The 11,795-nt window shown below is 65.8% G+C and overlaps 1 protein-coding gene across 1 annotated transcript; it reads left to right on the top strand.

Annotated features, from left to right (window-relative positions):
- The first annotated feature begins 355 nt into the window (after window positions 1-355).
- LAMB2 (laminin subunit beta 2) lies at window positions 356-10,822 on the top strand. Its single transcript, XM_069866076.1, has 33 exons — window positions 356-537; window positions 655-818; window positions 920-1,055; window positions 1,236-1,309; window positions 1,453-1,641; window positions 1,718-1,781; window positions 2,676-2,878; window positions 2,966-3,086; window positions 3,386-3,574; window positions 3,647-3,826; window positions 3,903-4,015; window positions 4,124-4,203; window positions 4,281-4,416; window positions 4,546-4,701; window positions 4,811-4,938; window positions 5,018-5,135; window positions 5,246-5,438; window positions 5,511-5,654; window positions 5,780-6,011; window positions 6,087-6,250; window positions 6,330-6,554; window positions 7,345-7,559; window positions 7,648-7,744; window positions 7,812-8,184; window positions 8,257-8,441; window positions 8,518-8,759; window positions 8,827-9,030; window positions 9,117-9,261; window positions 9,555-9,762; window positions 9,848-9,989; window positions 10,085-10,261; window positions 10,332-10,491; window positions 10,560-10,822. Exons 1-33 carry the CDS (start codon window positions 495-497, stop codon window positions 10,694-10,696), a joined length of 5,337 nt encoding a protein of 1,778 aa, XP_069722177.1. The 5' UTR covers window positions 356-494; the 3' UTR covers window positions 10,697-10,822.
- The last annotated feature ends 973 nt before the right edge of the window (window positions 10,823-11,795 follow it).

Below are 11,795 nucleotides of genomic sequence, written 5' to 3'. Positions count from 1 at the left end.
GCCCTCTTTGCGCTTCCCCTTGCACCCCCTCCCCGTGTGCCCCCTTTTCTTCCCCTTTGCGCCTTCTTTGCGGCTCTTCGCACTTACTTTGCGTCCTCTTTGCGCCCCTTTGAGCCCCTTTGCACCTCCTTAGCACCCTTTGCACCCTCTTCTGTCCCTCTTTGAGCCCCTTTGAACCCCTTTGCCCCCTCTTTGAACCCCTTTGCCCCTCTTCGAACCTCTTTGCACCCCCTTGCTCCCCTTTGCACCCCCCCTGCACCCGCCCTTGTGCCCCTTTGCATCCTTTGCACCCCCTTTGCACCCCCCTTGCACCCCTTTGCACCCCCCTTGCGCCCCTTCGCATCCTTTGCACCCCCTTTGCACCCCCCTTGCGCCCCTTTGCACCCTTTACACTCTCTTCTGTTCCCCCTTTACACCCCTTTGCGCCCCTTTGCACCCCCTTGCACCCCCCTTGTGCCCCTTTGCACCCCCTTAGCACCTCTTTGCACCCCATCATGCGAAGCCCCGCTGCCCTCCTGCTGCTGCCCCTGCTGACTGGTGAGTCCGAGCCCCCCCTCCCCAGTGGGACAGGATGGGGGGCCAGGGTCTGGCCAAGCGCCCCCCCCGCCCCATCTCGGGGCGCCCCGCAGACCCTCAGCGCCCGCTGCCCCACAGGGCTGGCAGGGGGCACGGCCCCCGATCCCCCCCATGGCTGCGCCCGTGGCAGCTGCTACCCGGCCACCGGGGACCTGCTGGTGGGGCGAGCCCCCCGCCTCAGCGCCACCTCCACCTGCGGGCTGCACAGACCCCAGCCCTACTGCATCGTCAGCCACCTCCAGGTGAGCGGAACGGGGCTGGAGTGGGGGCTGGGGGCACCGCATAGGGATGGGGGGGACAGGATGGGGACAAGGACACGCGGTGCCGAGCCCCCTACTTGCAGGAGGAGAAGAAGTGCTTCGTGTGCGACTCGCGGAGGCCCTACGATGCCCGCGCCAATGCCAACAGCCACCGCATCGAGAATGTGGTCACCACCTTCGCCCCCCGCCCCAAGAAAGCCTGGTGGCAGTCAGAGAATGGTGAGAGCGGGCGGGGGTGGCAGGGCGTCCCGGGGGGCTTCTCCTTCCCTTCCTCCCACGCTGAGGAAGCGTGACTCAGCCTCGGCCACGGCCGCACCCCTGGACCGTGGCCGGTTCGGGGGGATGAGGCGTGGAGACCTGCAGGTGGGTGCTCCCCATCGTCACGTGTGCCATCCCCAGGCGTGGAGCACGTCAGTATCCAGCTGGACCTGGAGGCCGAGTTCCACTTCACCCACCTCATCATGACCTTCAAGGTGGGTTGCGGCACACCAGGGCTGGGATGGCGTGGGATGGGGTCTGCGGGGCTGCCCTCCATCCCAGCCGGGTGTCATAGAATCATAGAATCATCAGGTTGGAAGAGACACACTGGATCATTGAGTCCAACCGTGTCCCATAGACCTTCCGCCCCGCGGCCATGCTGGTGGAGCGCTCGGCTGACTTCGGACGCAGCTGGAAGGTCTATCGCTACTTCGCCTACGACTGCGCTGCTGCCTTTCCCCACGTCCCTCGTGGGCCCCCGCGCCGCATCGACGACGTCATCTGCGAGTCCCGCTACTCTGACATCGAGCCCTCCACTGAAGGGGAGGTGAGACCCCAGTGGTGCCACAGGAGAGTCGGGGGAGCCCCCCACCCTCCCCTCACTGCCCTGCCTTCCCCTCCAGGTGATCTACCGCGTGCTGGACCCCGCCATCCCCATCCGGGACCCCTACAGCCCCGCCATCCAGAGTGAGTCGCCCACTCCGGGCTCCCGCCTGGCTGCTCTATTTTGGGCACTGCTATTTCGGCTGCTCTCTCCCTGCTTGGAGCCCCAGGGCCAGATCCAGCTTGCTGGGACTCAGGCCCCTCCTGCGCTGCGCTGCGTGGGAGCAGCGAAAGGCTGGGCTGCAGCGCGGGGAGCAAAGCAGGGCGGCCGTGCCGGAGCTGAGCCCGGTGCCGAGCGGCGGCTGAGATGCGGGATGGGGTTCCTGATGGGCAGAGGAGTCTGGCTGGGTGCAGGATGCAGCGGGTTAATCTGTCAGAGCTAAATTTAGGCTGGGAGAGGACGGGAGGAATCTGCAGGGCAGGGCAGCTGGGAAGCTGCTGTCCCGGGGGAGCCGTTCTGTCCTGCGGGGGCCTCCAGGCTGCATCCACTGGGCACAGCCACCCGCTGGGTACAGCGATCCGCTGGGCATAGCCCCCAGCAGCAGGTACCTCAACACCCAGAAAGGTGCCCCTGCCTCAGGTGTGTGCTCGGCGCTGGGGGTACAGCTCGCATCTACTGTGTGGGCATCGCACAGCCTGACCACGCACAACCCTGTGCGCTGGAGCTGAACCCCCACAGCGGCATCCACAGCCCAAGTCTGGCCACGTGTAGCCACATGCCAGAGAGCCAAAGCACACGTAGCTCTGTGCCAATAAGCCGTGCTGTGGAAAGGCCTGTGGAGCTGAGGTGATGGTGCACAGCCCCGCGTGGACACCCCGTGCCATGCACAGACCAGAACGGTGCACAGGCGAGCCGAGCTGTGCCTGGCTCCGCCAAAGCCACCCGCAGCCCTGTGCCATGCGCCGAGCCTGGCAGAGCCAAGCCACGGATGGACAAGCCAGGCACCTGGTACCAATGCAGGTTTCTCCCTGCCCCAGACCTACTGCGTGTTACCAACCTGCGGGTGAACTTCACCAAACTGCACACACTGGGGGACGACCTGCTGGACACACGTCGGGAGATCCGGGAGAAGTACTACTACGCGCTCTACGAGCTGGTGATGCGTGGGAACTGCTTCTGCTACGGGCACGCCTCTGAGTGTGCCCCGCTCAACGGGGCGCCTGCCACCGCCGACGGCATGGTAAGGCGAGCTGGCCCCGTCATCCCTGCCGGAGCTGGGTGGCTGCGCTGCCCAGCCCTGCAGCCCCTCACCGTGGCATCCTGGCAGGTACATGGGCGCTGCGTCTGCAAGCACCACACACAGGGACTGAACTGTGAGCGCTGTGAGGACTTCTACCACGACCAGCCCTGGCGCCCAGCCGAGGGCTCCAGCACCAACGCCTGCCGCCGTGAGTATCCCATCCCAGCACTGGCTCCTGGCACGGAGATCTCGGTGCCAGGGCTGACCGGTAGTGCTGTACCAGGGTGCTGCACGCTGGGATGTGCTCGAGTGGGGACTGGCATCCTGCAGCCTGGCTGGGGGGTAGTTGGGATGCTCCAGGCTGTGGTTTGGGGAGGTTTGGTGTTGGGGTGCTGCAGACTGGCGCGACGGGAGTCAGAGCTGGAGAGGTTTGGCACTGGGGGTGCTGCCTGCCAGGTGTGGGGAGGTTTGGGTGCCGCACGCCGTGCCGCGGCTCTGTCCCCACAGGCTGTGACTGCAATGAGCACTCGCGGCGGTGCCACTTCGACATGGCTGTTTTCCTGGCCACGGGGAACGCCAGCGGGGCCGTGTGCGACGACTGCCAGCACAACACCATGGGCCGCCGCTGCCACCTCTGCAAGCCCTTCTACTACAAAGACCCCAGCAAGGACCTGCGGGACCCCGCCGTGTGCCGAGGTTGGTGCCAGGGGGTGCGTGGCACGGGACAGCCCGGGCGGGGTGAGATGCTGACCCCACCTGCATCCCCAGCCTGCGACTGCGACCCCGACGGCTCTCTGGACGGTGGGCTGTGCGACGGCGCCGACGACCCCGCGCGGGGGCTGATCGCGGGGCAGTGCCGCTGCAAGGAGCACGTGGCTGGTCCCCGCTGCGACCGCTGCAAACCTGGCTTTTTCGGCCTCAGTGCTGCCAACCCGCAAGGCTGCCGGCGTAGGTATCGGGGTGGCACCCGCTGGGGTTGGCTGCGTGGCTCAGCTCCAGTGTACGCTGCTGGCTCTCCATGCAGGGTGCCAGTGTGACACCCGCGGGACGGTGGCTGAGGGCAACCGGTGCGACCCTGTCAGCGGAAAGTGTTTCTGCAAGCGACTGGTGACCGGGCGCGACTGCAACCAGTGCCTGGTGAGTGGGGCTGTGCCAGGGCCTGTGCGCGGTGCTCGGCAGCCATGCAGGGAGCCTGGGGCCACGGCACCACAGCCAAGCGCTCCCTGACACCCTTATTTTCTCCAGCCTGAGCACTGGGGGCTCAGCCATGACCTCCAGGGCTGCCGGCCGTGCAACTGCGACGTGGGAGGTGCCTACAACAACCTGTGAGTCCTCATGGGGATGCAGGGAGCAAGGGGCATCTCTGCTGGCATTGGGGCTGACAGTGCCACTGGGGTACCAGGTGCATCGTGGAGACAGGGCAGTGCCGGTGCCGCAGCCATGTGATGGGACGGCAGTGTGGCCAGGTGGAGCCTGGCTTCTACCGCATCAACCTGGACCATTACACCTATGAGGCTGAGGATGCGCGGCTCCATCAGGTAAAGGACAAAGATGTCCCTGGGGTGACACTGGGCAGGGCAGAACAGAGCAGCGGGTGGCTCTTTGTTGTGTACCCGCTGGCCAAGGCTATTTTTGGAGTCCCATCTCACAAGCCAAACTCACCCCAGGGCTCAGTGGTAGAGCGTGAGCCTCCCACGGACCACCCGGCTTCTTGGACGGGGACAGGCTTTGCCCGCATGCTGGAGGGCGGCTGGGTGGAGTTTCATATAAGTGACGTGCCTTTCTCCACCGAGTACGACGTGATCATCCGCTATGAGCCCCAGGTGAGCAACGTGATGAAGCCAGGGGTGGGATGTCGCGCCAGGTTGGGAGGTGGTGATGAGGAGTGCCAGGTGGCGAGGCTTTTTGGCAGAGCTCCTTCTCTGCCGGCAGCACCCGGAGCCCTGGCAGGAGGTGAGGGTGAGGGTGCTGCGCCCCAGCCCCGTCTCTGCCAGCAGCCGTTGCGGAAACACCATCCCAGCTGATGACCAGCTCTCCACCAGCCTCCCCTCCGGTGCCAGGTAAGTGCTTCACTGGGACCAGGCTGCGTCAGGGCTTGCAGGAGGCACTCAGTTGCCTGTGCTCTGCTTTGGCCCTCAGGTATGTGGTTCTGCCCCAGCCCATCTGCCTGGAGAGGGGCGTCTCCTACACAATCCGCCTGGAGCTGGGCTGTGCTGGTGCTCAACAGGATTCCACTGCCAGCGTGCTCATCGATTCGGTGAGAGGGACAGGGGACGGCAAACCTACAGGGGAGCGGGATGCGGCTGTAGGGGACACGAGGAGAGATGTTCATGATGTCCTGATGTCCCTCTGGCTTGTTCCCCCCAGCTGGTGCTCCTGCCCCGTTACTCTTCGCTGGAGATGTTCATTGCGGGTGACCCTGGTGCCATGGAGCGCCGGAAGACGTTCGAGCGGTACCGCTGCGCCCAGCCTTTCCACGCTGCAGGGCCCTCACCTGTAGCTGAGCCCTGCTCCGGCCTCCTGCACAGCCTCTCGGCCATCCTGCATGACGGGACGCTGCGTGAGTACGGCCCCGCGCCCCATCGTTCACCTGGTGGCAGCTGCCACCGCTTACCCTGCTCTGTGCCCGCAGCCTGCCTCTGCGACCCCCAGGGCTCGCTCAGCGCCGAGTGCCGGCCCCAGGGCGGGCAGTGCCAGTGCAAACCTAACGTCGTGGGACGGCGCTGCCACCGCTGCTCTCCGGGAACCTTCGGCTTCGGGCCCGGCGGGTGCCGAGGTGGGTGCCGCAGGGCTGTGCTGACCCAGCCTGGAGAGCAGCCTGGGCGCCCTGGGGCTGGGGGTGCTGGGGAGGGATGCTTTCTGCGGCCCAGGGGCAGATGCCACGGCTGCTGTGCCTTCCAGCGTGCCAGTGCAGCAGTGAGGGGTCGGTGAGCACCGTCTGCGACAGCACCACAGGCCAGTGCTCCTGCCGCGAGGGTGCCCACGGTCTGCGCTGCGACCGCTGCCAGCCCGGCCACTGGGGCTTCCCCGCCTGCCGGCCCTGCCAGTGCAACGGGCACGCCGAGGACTGCGACCCCCGCACGGGCAGCTGCCTGCGCTGCCGCGACCACACGGACGGCGAGCGGTGCCAGAGGTGAGTGGGGTGTGGGCCCGGGCCAGGGCAGGGCACTGCCAGCAGCCCCAGCCCTCACTGACCACCTGCCTCAAGGTGTGCGGCCGGGCACTTCGGGAACCCGGCGCTGGCGTCCGGGCAGCACTGCCGGCCCTGTCCCTGCCCTGAGGGGCCTGGCAGCCCCCGCCACTTCGCCGCCTCCTGCTACCAAGACAGCCGCTCCCGACAGGTCGTCTGCCACTGCGGCCCTGGGTACACAGGTAGGTGCCCGCCGCGGCGAGGTTGGTGGCCCCGGGGGTCCCCTGCCCCCAGACACTGCCCTGCGCTCTGTGCCGGCAGGTCCCCGCTGTGACGAGTGTGCCCCTGGGTACTACGGGGACCCGCGGCAGCCCGGCGGGAGCTGCCAGCCCTGCCAGTGCCATGACAACATCGACATGACAGACCCAGAGGCGTGTGATCGGCGCACAGGGCAGTGCCTGCGCTGCCTCTACAACACGGCAGGGCCTCACTGTGCCGAGTGCCAGCCCGGCTACTACGGCGATGCCATGCGGCACAGCTGCAGACGTGAGTACACACAGCCACACCGAGACCTGCCTCCATGGCCCAGCGTGTCCTCGGGGACCACGCATGCCCACGGTTGCCCTTGCTCGTGTGCGGCACTGGGGGGCCCCTGCAGCCCTGCCCTGCTCTGGGGTGTCTCCTCTGCCCAGCCCTGGCAATGCAGCCCCATCTCCATCATTGCCCCCATGCCCAGCTTGTCCCATCCCATCCACACCTTCATCTCATGCCCATCCCTACCCTTGTTGCCCTCCTGTCCCCACTGCCACTCTGGCTCTGTCACCCTCCCATCCTCATCCCATCTCTGTCCTGATATTCTCTGTCCCATCTCCATCCCATCCCTGTCAGTGGTCCTCAATATTCCCATTCCACCTCCGCCAGGGGAGGTTTAGGCTGAACATTAGGAAAAAAATTTTCATGGAATGGGTCATTGGGCACTGGCAGAGGCTGCCCAGGGAGGTGGTTGAGTCACCATCCCTGGAGGTGTTTAAGGGACGGGTGGACGAGGCACTGAGGGTCATGGTTTAGTGATTGATGGGAATGGTTGGACTCCATCATCAGATGGATCTTTTCCAACCTGGTGATTCTATGATTCTATGATCTCCATCCTGTTCCCACCCTGTCCCTGCCCAATCCTGTCCCCATCCTGTCTCCACCCTCACTCAATGCCGTCCCATTCCTGCTCGTGTCCGTATACCACCTGCACCCCCCAATCCCATCTCCATCCCAACCTTATACCCATCCTGTCCCTGTCCTCATCCTGTCCCCTCAACACTCAGCACCCATCTGGTTCCAGGTTGCTCCTGCAACACGCTGGGCACCGACCCCCGCACTTGCGAGTCCCAGCAGTGCCAATGCGACAGGCGCAGCGGGCAGTGCCACTGCCTGCCCCACGTGGAGGGCCAGAATTGTGACCGCTGCAGCCCCAACTTCTGGAATCTGGGCAGCGGGCAGGGCTGCCAGCCCTGCGCCTGCCACCCCCAGCACGCCCTGACACCCGCCTGCAACCAGGTGAGATGGGTACAAGGACACAGAGGGGTGGGACGAGGCTGGGGGCACGCTGCGGCGGTGCCAGCCTCGGCTGCGCCATGTCTTTCAGTTCACAGGGCAGTGCTCGTGCCGGCCGGGCTTCGGAGGCCGGACCTGTGCCGACTGCCAGGAGCATCACTGGGGCGACCCGCGGCAGCAGTGCCGAGGTGAGAGCCGTGCCGGAGGGTGAGCCACGGCAAGCCCTGCGGCACCCTGACCGCGCTCTCCCCACAGCCTGCGACTGCGACCCTCGCGGCGTCGCCAGCGCCCAGTGTCACCGCAGCAGTGGCCACTGCGACTGCCGGCCCGGCATCTCTGGAGTCCGCTGCGACCAGTGCGCCCGAGGCTTTGCCGGCACCTTCCCCGCTTGCCAGCCCTGCCACCCCTGCTTTGGGGACTGGGACCGGGTGGTGCAGGACCTGGCTGCCCGCACCCGGGCGCTGGCGCAGCGAGCCAGCCTCCTGCAGCACAGCGGGGCCGCCGGCGCCTTCGAGGGCACCTTCCGGCGGCTGGAGGAGAGCCTGGCCACTGTGCGTGACGTGGTGGCCGCCCGCAATGCCACCGCCACCACCGCCGCCCACCTGACGCACGCCATGGAGGGGCTGCGGTGAGCACCCAGCACAGGGCACGGCTCCCGGGGTGGCCGTGAGGGGTGGGTTGTCACCTTCTCCCCTTGCAGGAGGCAAATCGAGGAGGCAACGGAGAGGCTGACACGGCTGGAGGGGGAGCTGACTGCCGCCCAGGATGCCAACTTCAACGCCAGCCATGTGCTCAGCGCGGTGGACCGGGGCGCCCGCGCTCTCAACCACAGCCTGCAGGACCTGGAGCAGCGGCTGCACACCCTCAAGACCTCCAATTTCCTCGGTGAGCGGCACCAGAGAGCCGGGCTGGGTCAGCGGGGCCTCGGCCGAGGGTCTGATGGTGCCCCTGCCACCCCCAGGTGCCTACGACAGCATCTGCCAGTCCCACCGGGAGTCGTGGGAGGCCGAGCGCCGCGCAGATGCCTCGACCCGTGCTGTGCCCAGCCCTGTCAGCGCCTCGGCGGACACCCGGCACCGCGCTGAGCAGCTCCTGGCCAGCCGGCGGGGCGACTTCAACCGCCAAAACGCAGCCAGCCGGCGGGCACTGCTGGACCTGGCAGCGCGGGCGAAGGCGCTGAGCCTGCACCCACTCAATGAGAAGGTGGGACGCGGGGAGGGGAGTGGGGAGACGAAGCTCGGAGCTGCCCTGAGCTCACACGGTCTCGCAGGTCTGCGGTGCGGCGGGAGACGTGCCCTGTGCTGAGAGCCCCTGCGGGGGAGCTGGGTGCCGGGACGAGGACGGGGGACGGCGCTGTGGGGGTCTGAGCTGCGGTGGGGCCGTGTCCACGGCTGACAGCGCGCTGGACCGGGCACGCCATGCCCAGGAGGAGCTGCATCGGGCCACCGGTGACGTGGCCCAGCTCTCCCACAAGGTGCGTGGCGCAGGGGCTCTGGTGGGAGCAGGCGGTACAGCCGTGCCCTCCACCCCTAGGGTCTGAGGGTCTCTCTCCCTGCTCAGGTCGCCGAGGCCAAGGGGAAGGCGGATGAGGCACGGCTGCAGGCACAGGCAGCCCTGGACAAGGCGAACCAGACCAGGGCCCGTGTGGAGAGCTCCAACAAGGAGCTGCGGGAGCTCATCGGCCACGTCAAGGCCTTCCTGAGCCGTGAGTGCCAGCGTGCTGAGGGTGCTGGCGGCTCCTGCCCGGCGCTGTGTGACTCTGTGCCTGCACCACACTGCACTGCATGGTCCCTGCATTGCATGTGAGCTGTACCAGCTGGGCACAGCACCACACAGCCCCTGCCCCACGCTGCATTGCATGGTGCCTGCCCCAACGAGCTCACGCCCGTGCAACCGTCCCCTGTCCCCCTACCCTGCCCTCTGCTCCCCGCTGCCCTCCACCACCCCTCGGTGCACCCCGGGGTGCCGCTGGGGCACGCTGACAGCTCCTGCCCGCAGAGGAGGGGGCCGACCCCGAGAGCATCGAGGTGGTAGCCAGCCGAGTGCTGGAGCTGTCGCTCCCTGCTGCGCCGGCCCAGATCCATCGCCTGGCCGAGGAGATCAAGGCGCGGGTGCGCAGCCTGGCCAGCGTGGATGCCATCCTGGAGCAGACGGCAGGCGACGTGCGCCAGGCTGGGCAGCTGCTGCAGGACGCCCAGCGGGCCAGGTGAGCCCGGGGACGTGGGTACACAATCCACTCCAGGGACGCCCAGCCCAGGCTGGCACTGAGGTTTGTGCCATCCTGGCTGCAGGTCGCGGGCAGAGGGGGCACGGGGCACGGCCGAGGCAGTGCGGAAGGCGCTGGAGGAGGCACGGCAAGCCCAGGGCATGGCTGAGGAGGCACTGCAGCAGGCCACCGGTGACATCCAGCACAGCCAGAGAGCCCTCGGCATGGTAAGGGTCCCGTCTCCATGATCTCAGCCCCACCGAGTCAGGACCTGTCCCCACCGTGTGCCACCCTGACTGCCCCCATCCCCCGTGCCACCCAGATGCAGGGTCAGACAGCGAGTGCGGAGCAGCAGCTTGCAGGCGCCATGGAGCAGATTGGGCTCCTGGACAGACAGACGGATGCCCTGAAGGTGAAACGTGCCAACAACAGCCTGGCAGCCACGCGTGCCCAGGAGGCGGCCAGCGCTGCACGGGACCGAGCCGGCGAGGCCAAGCAGGTGGGTGAGCAGGGGGCGCAGGGGTCATACGGGGGTGGGGGTCCTGCTGACCGGCTCCGCTTCCCGGCAGGTGCTGGAGGGGCCGCTGCGGGACCAGTACCGGATGGCACAGGAGCTGGTGCAGCACCGGGCGCAGGGCGTGCAGCAGGCAGGCAGCCGGGCACAGCAGCTGCGGGATGAGGCTGCCGGGCTGCTGCGGGATGCCCAGGGCAAGCTGCAGCAGCTGCGAGGTGAGGCCGGGGCAGCGGGCTAGGGGGAAGTGGTGGCGAAGGGCCAGGCTGATCCGTGTGCTCCGCAGCACTGGAGGAGGCGTACGAGCGGAACGAGCGGGTGCTGGACGCCAAGGCAGCCCAGCTGGGAGGGCTGGAGGCCAGGATGAGGGAGGTGCTGGCCACCATCAACCAGCAGGTCCAGATCTACAACACCTGCCAGTGATGCCCCGGAGAGGCACGGACCCCTACGCCCTCCCGTGTGCGCCTGGAGCGGTGGGCAGGGTGGGGGCTGTGGGGCAACCCCCTGTGTGAATAAAGTTACAGAGCAAGAGCATCTCGCCTCTGCCCCGTGCCGTGGGCCCTGTGTGGGCTCCCTGGGCCACCGCCGGCCCCTGGGTGCAGCAGTGGGGCTGAGTCGGTGGGGCAAGGGCTGGCTGTGGGGCCAGCGATGGGGCTGGGGGGCACGCTGGGCACAGGACACCCACTCCAGTGCTGGGACCCCCCAAACTGGGCCTGGGACACCCAGACTGGGCTCGGGACCTTGGCTTCAAGACCTGCAGCTGAAAAAAGTCCTGAGCCTGATGGCCAAGTGGACTCTGATGCAGCAGGAAAACAACGCTGTGAAAAAGTGAAACTCAATAATCCATGCCAATTTATTAAGCAGGTATTCTGTATTATGCATCCCTGGACACACAGGGCACAGTTCCACCTCACACGTGCCACTGAAGAGGCTGCTTACATTACTTTTATACTGGTCAAAGATAAATATTGATATAGATTCTGGGAAACATGTTACATATTCATTATTTTTTCCAATAACTCATTACCATAGTTTATCACCCACTCTTGTATGCACATCAGTTTCTCTTTGGTCTTCAGAGGCCTCTGGTGGTCTTTACTTCATCTTATCTCCTTCATAACTGTGTCCTCTTGGTGAGCTCAGGTCTGTTCTTTGTTTCTGCTGCACAACTGCCCCTTTTTTTGTTTTTTGGGGTTTTTTTTTTGTTGTTTTGTTTTTGCCAGCCCTGCTTCGGTGGCTTGGAGCATCAGGCAGAGAGGAGTTTAAGATACACAATACTTGATTTGTTGCTGGTTTCAACTAGTAAATTTTCAACAAGCTAAGCCCCTGCTACAATCACATTCTTTCTAAACACAAGCTGCCCAACATTTAGTGCTAATTCATTCCCTTAACAGAATGATTTATTCCTTCCTTCAAATATCCATGCACATGCAGCACGGGAAGACACGGAGCCCCAAACCGAGCCCAATACCCTCTCCCAGCGGGCTCCCGACACCCACACCGGGCTCCAGACACCGGCTGC

Source organism: Phaenicophaeus curvirostris, chromosome 11 (assembly GCF_032191515.1).
Source record: "Phaenicophaeus curvirostris isolate KB17595 chromosome 11, BPBGC_Pcur_1.0, whole genome shotgun sequence".
In the NCBI taxonomy this organism is placed as follows: domain Eukaryota; kingdom Metazoa; phylum Chordata; class Aves; order Cuculiformes; family Cuculidae; genus Phaenicophaeus; species Phaenicophaeus curvirostris.
This window is presented reverse-complemented; position numbering and strand designations above follow the sequence as displayed.

What these genes read in the sequence shown, in the direction of transcription:
- LAMB2 (XM_069866076.1), top strand. Translation starts at nt 495, where the DNA reads ATGCGAAGCCCCGCTGCCCTCCTGCTGCTGCCCCTGCTGACTG. An exon ending in CCAGCGTGCTCATCGATTCG is followed by an intron (nt 5,136 to 5,245) that starts GTGAGAGGGACA and finishes TGTTCCCCCCAG; the next exon opens with CTGGTGCTCCTGCCCCGTTA. An exon ending in CAAGACCTCCAATTTCCTCG is followed by an intron (nt 8,442 to 8,517) that starts GTGAGCGGCACC and finishes TGCCACCCCCAG; the next exon opens with GTGCCTACGACAGCATCTGC.